We start from the raw sequence: 9982 nt of genomic DNA, 5'->3' as shown, positions 1-9982 counted from the left end.
CGCCTAAAAGTCACAATAAAGTAACGTAATGCCTAAAAATCATAAATAAGTAACGCATGTAACGCTTACAACTCACAAAACAGTAATGCTTCGTAACGCCTATAACTCACAAAACAGTAACGCATGTTAGTTTATCCGGAAAACTGTATACTGAAGTCTTTTTTATGCTAGTTTACTTACGTAGCGCATAACTCTGAAACTTCGCATAAAAAAACCGCATAAAAAAAGACCTTAGTGCATTCGTGCAAAATCTGTCATAGCTGTTCTCCATCGATTGAGTCGTTTGCCGCTTCAAATTCAACTGGTAACGTGTGAGTTCGTTGTACACTTCTGGAGTACTTGTCGGATCGCGAATAAGTGATCCGAAGTGGCACGGGTGTCAGTAAATCCCATTCTGTACGGCCCTACGAATTCCTAGTGTCTGACCAAGTTGAACCAATTCCAAAGGGATCAACTATGTGATATGGACTACAGAGCAGATCAATATACTTCTCAGGAGTTTCGCTGTGTCAGTTTAAACTTTTTATCAATATTTATTACTTTCACGGCTCATTTAATAAAACTGCTCCTACTGTTTTGTAATAATTTTGAGTGTGGTGGAGCTGGTGGTTTTCAATTCCACTTAGGCGTATAAAAAATGCTGTGTTTTTTTTAAAACTACTGGCTTGTGTGGCAGACTGTTTTTTATTACTCACTTTCTTGGATACAGATTGTACAAAATTGCCCACCCTTCTGTGTTACGTTTACGTAGTAGACTGTATCGAGAACCTGTTTTGCGAGTGCAATTATTATTATTATTATTCAGATAAGAAGTAGTAGACTGTTTACAAACGTGGGGGCGGAAACCGAAAATAGAAAATCAGCAATGCTTTTGAGTACGAGAGTAGTGTTCGAAAACTGGATACGAGCTTATCAAGGCAATGGACTAAACGCCGCGATTGCTCAAGTCTTTCACCTTATAAATTCGCACCAACCAATGTTCGGTGGTGTACGCCTCCTCCAGGACATCCAGTTCGAAGTCTTTGTTACCGATCTCCGCACCACGCACCCGATCGTAACCGGGTGCTTTACCTCCTTCGGTGTAAACCTGCCCGAACCGGTAGTAGCACATTTTGTACATCAGACAGTTGAGCAGCGTGGGTGATCCTTCCTTGTCGATGCGGAAGTCCCCACTGGACGCGTAGTAATCGGATTCTTTTATGTGCGCTCCACGATCCGTGCTGCCACCGATGCGGACCATCCACAGGAATTTGTTGATGTCTATTTCGAAAAAAAAACAGATTATAAATGACTGACAAACAGAACTAATTGAGTTCACTTACCGTCCGACGAGTAGCCGGTTAATCCACCGAAGATTACCAAAACGTAATCTACGTCCAGCTCTTTCATGATTTCGTACGCTTTATCCTCGGTCGAAGCCATCGCTTGACCGACCCGCGAAATGTGCGTGTTGTTCCACGTGTTGTTGTCCACCAAAATGGTGCGGTTCGCCATAGCCGTTATTTGATAGCCGTAATCCCACCAGGACATGACACGAGCATCCTGAAAGGAACCGAATATAGTGAACAATTCGAAACTTGATTTCGTTCAATTAAGCAGCTATTTTCCGTATTCAGCGATCAAAGTGCTAATGATCATGGAGATTTAGTTCGAGTTGTGTTTGATCTTCTAGCAAAACAGCAAACTGCCCGGGAATCACCAAGAAACTCAACCGGACATGAGCTGATGATACCGAAAATTCAACAACCGACAAATCTCTCAAACTTAAACTATTATTCATCATGGAGTTGAGTTTTGAAATGACCGAAACTGAATTGATAGAAGCACTCACCTCAGGTGTATTCATTTTGAGCCAGTAGTACGCCTCACGGAAATCGTCGAAAATGATCCTTCCGCCGTCGTGAGAACGGGCACTGAGAACGATACTCGGCGAACTGTACGCTTCCGATGTGACCCAGGTACAGTGGAAAGTGTACGTGACCAGTAGCAGCGTGATGACGCCGACAAAAGCGAGTGCAATTTCACTCTTCATCGGTGATTGTTGTTCGTATTTTTTGGCTTTCTTCGTTTCCGACGACTTTCCTCCGAGTCCTCCGCTAAGGCTGTTGCTACCGCCGCCGCTTCCTATGTCCACGTTGCGGATGTATTTACTCAGCAGATGAGAAATGGCTATCCCCGACAGGACACACATCACCGGTGCTAGCACCAACATCAAACGAACCATGACGCCCTGAAAAAAAAAACTCCGTTTAACGTCTAAAATCTAATTCAACCTCAATTAAAACATACCGCAAAATAGATGGAAGTGACACCGTACAGAATGATGAATATGTTGGCATCCGACAGTTTCGAGAAGCAGAAGTACAAACCGGCCGGAAAGAGGAACACCAAAATCTGAAGATCAAAATAAAACGACGACCACGAGGTCGGCTGGTGTTCGGATACGGATGCAATGATTGGGATGTGATTTTTAGCGTACGATGGATCCAACAGTGAGTAGAATCGTCCTGTCCAGGGTGAAATTTTTCCCGTTATCGTGAGAATCACACTAACCAGCGCCGTTAGCGAGGCAATCGTCACCACCAGGGCGTTGAACAGAATTTCAAAATGTTCCTTCGAAACCCGCGACCGAACGTAATCGACAAAGGAATGCAACTGGCAAAGTCCAAAAACACCAAACGCTAGCATATGTTCCGAACTTTGAACCGGCTGAAATCCGACGAAGGAAATCTGCATCGACAGAATGGTTCCGATAGTGTAAAGCGTGCTATACGCGACATAAACTCGATGAGTAAACCGTCCGGTGGCCATCAGTGCCAGAACGTGCAGCGGAATCAGATTAATAAGAAACACATAACCTCCCCAGGAGGATACCATGTAGAAGTAGGCCAGGGCTGACATCGTGGCCCAGAAAATCGCCCCCGTTTTGACGGCTTTAATCCACGTGTAGTACGTCAACAGCATACAGAAGATGGCAATACCTTCGTTGTCATAGGAACCGGCCACCGATCGGGAAATGTAACCCGGGACGATCGAGATCATAGCGGCTGCCACCAGCCCGGCCCCAGTACTGTGAATCTCCTTTGTCAGCAGATAGGTCACAATCGTTGTCAGCGACGAAAAGAAGGGAGCCAAAAACACACAAACATTTCGAATGTCCACGGTAATATTCATAAGCCACATCACCCGGTACAGGGTAGCCGATGTGACCATCAGTCCGGGGTAGATAGTACCGCCGATGATGCGACCCAGCGGATACCATGCTCGATCATCGAACCAGTTATGAAAATTGTAGAATCCTTGCTCGGCCAGAAACTTCGTCGTTCGGTAGTTGAAGTAAGGATCGAACTCGTGGATCACACTTTCGAACCGTAGCACCGAAAATAGGCGGGTTGAAAAAGCTGCAAACAAAACGAAAAATGCAAATAACTTTTTTTGTTTTCCATCGTAACAAAAAAAAACTTACACAGAATGGCAGCCGTAGTCAGAATGCCAAGCTTGACCAGACTTTCCTGTTTCTCCAGATTCATCCGGAGTTTGGAAACCTGTTCCATTTTGGTGGTCAACCTGAAGGTTCGTCGAAGTCACAGTTTGATTACCGGTTTTCGAGTATAAAATGACTAGATAGGCTGGACGAATGCAAGGCAGACACCCCTTCGCCAAGCACAGCAAAATGTCGTTTCTTTGAGTTCAAGTAATCTCCAACACAAGCGACAATTCACCTAATAATCCATCGTAAATTTGGTTTCCTTCGCCGCAGAATTGAACATAGAATAGAATCTAATACAAAAATGCAGCTTCCACAACAAAGTCAAGTAATTACCGGAAAAAAGCCGGCGTTTCTATTTTTTAAACCACAACCAATAAGCGACGACTGAGTGGAATGGCGTGGCATTTATAAAAAAAATCGACTGTCAGATTTTGACATGTTTTGGCCCCCCGGTGACAATTCATCGGTAAAAAAGGTGAGTGTATCATGCAGGTCTGCTTTGTTTTCATTAGAGGTACTAGTGTTGGCTGCGTACTACGAGCAGGGCTAAACAACTCGACAGTCCCACCACAAACGAATTTCCAGACATGACAGTCACGATCTTTTTTTTGGCGCACATCTACGGTTCTCGATGAAACTGGCAACAGTGACGACAAACTGGTTACACTGCTGAGCTCCTACCAGTCCTACCCAGTGCTGTCAACTGTTTTTTTTTCCAAAAAACTGTATTTGGCAGAAAAATCTACCTTTACAATATCTTTCTCGAAAAATCAATCATCGATTTAGTGCAGAAACAGATTTTGCGACAAAAAAAATAAGGTCGCTCGACCTGGCTTACCCCTATGGAATCCAACGCAAAAATTGAAAATCGGTATTTATCTGTATGAAAATTGGAATATCGGTATTTTGAGAGAGCATATCTGTATTCCTGTATCGAGTACAAAAATCGGTATAAATACCGAGAAATCGGTATAGTTGGCAGCGCTGGTCCTACCATTTATAATGCAAATGTCACACGGTGAGAACCTTTTTGATTCGTTAGTTTTGTTTGTTCTGAAGTAATCGGTTAACACCATGATCTCTCGTGTATTTAAATTAATCGCGAGAGGACAGTTTACAGCAAATATGCTTTACAGTTGTTGAATAAAAGTTATGATGTATACTTATCGCATTGGAAGTAATTTATTGTGCGCTAAAAATCCTCGAAAAGCTCGGAATTCCGAGTGCTAACAGAAGAGATTTCTGACGTTACGTTATATACTACGAAAAAATCAGAGCAGATTGCATAAATGTGCAAAAATCAAAATCTATGGTTTACGGATATATGGAAGATATGAGCATGATGACATGGTTGCTTATTTTGAATGCGGATTCTTTATTCTTTCAACTTTTTTCGTTTTGATTATCTTGTTGATTATTTTTAACAATTGTATTCTTATTTTACTGTAGCGAAATGAATGACAATGTTGACATTTGATTCTGTTTTACTCATGGCACTCTTTAATCGAAATGATAACAATGCAATTTATCTCGCGCTCCACCAAGCGGTGAGTTCGGTCATTTTAGAAAGTACCGGGTGCGAACCAGATTTTTTAAATTTTTTGTAGGCATATACATGTCTTTATTATTTATCTTTGGTTCCACGACAAAAGGGCCCAACTCCAAATAGCAGTTTCTTTTTGTTTACTTTTTCTTTCACGATTTACCGCACTAATTTTATATTTGACGCCTTACTCTCCGAAAAACTTTTAAGATAAAACCACAAGCTTTCGATTTACATTGGAAACTTTCGAGAAGTTGCTGTAATGACTCCGTAATTTTCAAAAGAGAAAGTACACAAAGAGAGGCTCTAATTTGCAGTTAGGCCTTTTTGTCGTGGGACTATCGAACACGGAATTCATGAGTTTTCTGTGATAAACTGTGAAACCATTAGGGCATGTTCAGGAGTGTTCTAGTTCTAGAATTTATGTCAGTTTTTAAATTTTAATCTAGAAATTATAACAAAATAAACTAGCAGTCCCAGCAGCGTTTTATCTGTTTTCAAAGATAGAAAAAATAAAACTGTTCGAATAAATAAAACTAAAATGACTTACTTGGGATACGTTTGTTTCAGTTTCAGTTATATTATAGACCACCCACATGAATCGTGCAGCTGCTGAATTTGCTCTTACTATGCTGATTTTTCAAATGATTCAATTGGCAAGTAACTCGTTTATCACAATTGTATTCTAAATTTAACTAACTCTTAGCAACTCGTGATGTCTAAATGAAATCACTTGAAAAAAATTAGAAACTGGTAACACAAGTTAATGAAATATTAACTGACGGGTGCAGGGTTACCTCATTTAAATCTGTGTTTTTCAGGAGATGTTTCGATTATTACGGTACTCTTAGCAATCCTCTCCAGATATTTACAGATAATAATAATTAAAGCTATCATCTTTCAATCTGCACTGAAGAAAGCAGGAATATTTCCCAATAATCGAAAGAGAAAGTAAACAAAGAGAATCTCTCATTGTTATATATGCCGTTTTGAACATTTTATACAGAACTGCCTTTCATAACGCTGTAGTGGAAATACGTTTGAATCGCACTTTATGGTATGAGCGTCTCGGAATGATGATTTGACGACAATCATTAAGGATTCAAAATTATAGCTTATCACGTTCGTTTATTGTAACAAAATTGGCAATCTTGATGTTTTGCTACTCTAAATAATAAGGAATGATGACCAATCTTAGCAGAAAAAGTGCACCGTTATGTATTTTTCTATACATTTAATTATTCAGAAATCTACGGATTTCGCATTATTTCGGGCTGGATATGAACTTTTCGAACATTCCGTTCGAAAAATATTATACAGACTGAAATTAGGCACACTGCAAGCAGCTAATCTGTGTTGGCAAACGGGGCAAACCAACTAGTAAAAAAACTTACAGAACATAAGGGGTTTAGTGATAGTAAATAGTTCGCGCAGGTTAATTTAGGTGGAACTAGTGCCCCACAAATATTTATTTTTAGAGGAATTTACTCATAGTGTCATGTCTGTTAGTTGTGCTTTTTTGGTAGGACTGTCCTAAGACAAGACCTGACATCCGGGGGGCTGCTTTTGCTTCAATTTTATGTCTGAATGGACCAGTTTCTGATTGGCTGATTTTGATGTTGCTACCCGCACGTTGTGAAAAGATAAAACTTTTGCAGAGTACGCGAGCAATGATTCCAAGTGTAGAGCAAATCAGAAAACAAGTTTGATAAAATATATAATTTTGCTCACCATTGAAAATAGAAATTTTCAGAGAAAGTTTCACTGGTTTTTCAACTTCATGTCTAATATACATTAACGTTGAGGTGGAAAAAGTTGACAACAATTTATTACTATCTCCTATGTCTGAGACTTGAGCGAATAATGAATTCCTTTGAAAACAAAATTTACAATTCAAACCTGTTTTTATAAAGCGATAAAGTTTCGTTCGAGATGACGAGAAGGGTGACTCGAAAGGAAGAATAAGAAGCCAGTTGTCAGGTCTTGTCCTAGGGACTGTCGATGTCGTTCATAGATCAACGTTATTCAAAGAAGGATAAATCTAACATTGACAACAAATGGAGGGAAGCATCGATGAATGTTTTGAATTTGGTTTCAATCCATATTTAGAAAAATTCGTATATTCTCAGATAAATTTTTGTTAAGTTGATGTTGATCTTTAATAGATACGCAAATTCTTCTGTTTTCCTTCTATATCAATTGAATGAATCAACATAAAAAAGTACAGGTGTGTAATGTCAGAGACATAACTGGATGTCATGAATACGAATAAAACTGACACTCTTGCTTTATACTTCCGAATATCAACTAGTTGATCGATTGTGTGAATTGTGCAAACTTTCCCTTTTTTTCACTATTAGAATGTGAAACGATACACCTAAACTACGGTACAGATTAGTTACATTAAACATTCTGACACACAAATATTACGAAATAATCAGTATAGTTTTTTATGATAAAATATTAGAGGTTTTGGAAAGAACCTTTTATGAAGGCGTGCCTGAAAGGCCAAATTGTATAATTTTCTAAGATATTAAACTCTGATTATATAAACGATTTTGAATACTGTTGCGAATTTAGAACTGTGAAAATTGCAAAAAAAAACTGATCATATTATCTTAGATTTGCACTGCATTGCTAATTTTAATTTTCGATTTACAAAGAAGCAATCTTTATAGTTCTTTAGGTAACATTTAGAGCCATTAGAAAGGCTGATTTTGCATAATGCTCCACATTGTTGTCCATTTTCCACTGTATATTTCTCCAATGCAAACGACCACCAACAGGATGATGTAATCGATCTTCTTCAAAGAGAAACTGGCACTGCGACCTGAGCGTTTGAGGCTTTATACCACGCAAAAGGTCTGCTTTTATTGACGACTGCTCCACCTGATGGCTGAAGTCCAAATGAGAGTACGACCTGAGCGATTGAGGTTTGATACCACGCAGAAGGTGCACTCTCCGAAGCTACTGGTATCACGACGTCTGCTTCCATCCAACACACAAGAAGAAATGATCGATTTTCGACCACGGTTCCCTCTTTATATGCATTCAGATGAAGATATGTCCCTGACTACCTCAAAATCGTCGTCCTTGCGCGAAAAAGCCAAGCAAAAGTAAAGAGTTTTCCGCGTTGTTTTGAAAGTTTGAGAAAACTTAATTTTTGAGTTGTTTGTTGTTATCTCAAACTGTTCAAAATATTATCCTAAATTCCTGATCATAAAAGTAGTAAAGTAAAGTAAAGAGTTTTCCGCGTTGTTTTGAAAGTTTGAGAAAACTTAATTTTTGAGTTGTTTGTTGTTATCTCAAACTGTTCAAAATATTATCCTAAATTCCTGATCATATTTTTGATGAAATGGTGAAAGAATTATGTTGCTGCCGTTAATACAAGTCGAGATATTCACGATTAAGTTCTGCCCATTATTCCATATGGCTAATTTTGAAAAGAAAAGGTTTTCGCGATTAAGACAAATCCGCGGGTAATTTTATCGTCTCATTTATTATTCTTATTATATTATTATTATAGTGAAAAGTTCGGAAACCATCTAAAAAGACGAAAACTAAACAGTTTCGCCCTCCTTCTCTAGCAATCGAAGTATCGCCCTGTTTGCTGGTATGGAGCGCATAGGGCAAAACTAACGAAAACAAATGAAATGACAGTTTCGACTTTATAGTTCGTTGTATTGCAGTTCAAGATTGAGATTTTTGCACGATCAAAATTTCTAGGAAAAACTTATAGGATTTTGAAGCATTTATTAACAAGAAAGAGGAACTCGATCAGATTACATCTGTAAGATTCGCTCTTCTTTGAAAAACAGCTGAAATCTCGATTGATTTTTCATTATGGCGTATAAACAAGTGACAGTTTCTCTTTAATAATTCTCTCTTTCGATTATTGTGATGTGATTATAAAGATTTTCTTTGATTTCACTATACTGTTTGAAAGTCGAAAGTTTCGGGAATCGTTTTATGCAAGAGTGATAAACCAAAGATAAACTCAAGATGGAACAGTCTATGATTTCTCATGTACTATTCAAATACGATCCCTCGATGATTTCGGTTCACCGTCAGTTGTAGTTCAAATATTGTTTGAAACAAAACAACAAGCGTCGAATCGCTACATGCGTCGTTACTATAACAATGTTTGTGTATGTAGTACCAATCCTAAGCTGCAATATGAAAAAATCTTGGTATTTTGCTGCATGATGAGTAACTTGGAACTTGAAAAATCAATTAAATTATTACTAAGAATATATTCAATTTGTTATAATCTTATCTTACGAAGCATTAAAGTGAATGGAAGTAACAAAATATTTTGGTTGATACACAAATATTTACAAAAGTTTACTTATTTCCCAACTTGTATTGTTACTATCGTATTTTACCGTCTTTTTCAAATGTTTATCGCTTATTAACGTAGGGTCAACACTATTATTAAATTCACTGGTTCACGATTACTGATCCGATATTTTTCGATGGATCGTATGGGGCATTGTAATCTTGAGTTTTTCTATGGATAAACGTGGAAACCGCTTGGTAATTAATAGAAAAGAAAATAAGCAAAGAGAAACTGTCACTTGCTTATACGCCCTAATGAAAAATCAACCGAGAAATGATATTCAGTTTCTTCTATATCCATGCACTCAAATAAAAATTCACGTTCGATTCACTTGAAAAATCACGTAAAATGGTTTCAAATGTCAAATTAAATATTTTACGTGACGAAAATGAATGTTATACGACCATCCCCTAAAATGAATAGAGTCATCACATAAGGTTTACGTGAATTGATCAAACGTCAAACAATCTACGTGAATTTCCATTGTGAAAAACTCGATTTTGAAAATGGCGAATAGTGGCTCTAAGTATGTAAGTAGTGTAAATATTTGCGAGAAATGTTATTCAATTACAATTTTTACTACATCGACCGGACCATTCCCGTATAAAAG

At 38.2% G+C, this 9982-nt stretch overlaps 1 protein-coding gene across 1 annotated transcript; it reads right to left on the bottom strand.

The window, feature by feature from the left end:
* Positions 1 to 515: 515 nt before the first annotated feature.
* On the bottom strand, positions 516 to 3889 carry LOC131425587 (dolichyl-diphosphooligosaccharide--protein glycosyltransferase subunit STT3A). Its single transcript, XM_058587587.1, has 6 exons — positions 3824 to 3889; positions 3467 to 3780; positions 2290 to 3401; positions 1832 to 2230; positions 1323 to 1542; positions 516 to 1260 (listed from the first exon to the last, which is right to left on the bottom strand). The coding sequence occupies exons 2-6, from the start codon at positions 3552 to 3554 to the stop codon at positions 926 to 928; spliced, it is 2154 nt and encodes a 717-aa protein (XP_058443570.1). The 5' UTR covers positions 3555 to 3780; positions 3824 to 3889; the 3' UTR covers positions 516 to 925.
* Positions 3890 to 9982: the final 6093 nt, after the last annotated feature.

The sequence above is a fragment of the Malaya genurostris genome, chromosome 1, assembly GCF_030247185.1.
Source record: "Malaya genurostris strain Urasoe2022 chromosome 1, Malgen_1.1, whole genome shotgun sequence".
Classification (NCBI taxonomy): Eukaryota; Metazoa; Arthropoda; class Insecta; order Diptera; family Culicidae; genus Malaya; species Malaya genurostris.
The sequence above is the reverse complement of the archived record's forward strand: the minus strand, read 5'-3'. Positions and strand labels throughout refer to the sequence as shown.

What these genes read in the sequence shown, in the direction of transcription:
- LOC131425587 (XM_058587587.1), bottom strand. Translation starts at nt 3,554, where the DNA reads ATGGAACAGGTTTCCAAACTCCGGATGAATCTGGAGAAACAGGAAAGT. An exon ending in TCACTTCCATCTATTTTGCG is followed by an intron (nt 2,231 to 2,289) that starts GTATGTTTTAAT and finishes TTTTTTTTTCAG; the next exon opens with GGCGTCATGGTTCGTTTGAT. An exon ending in TCAAAATGAATACACCTGAG is followed by an intron (nt 1,543 to 1,831) that starts GTGAGTGCTTCT and finishes GGTTCCTTTCAG; the next exon opens with GATGCTCGTGTCATGTCCTG.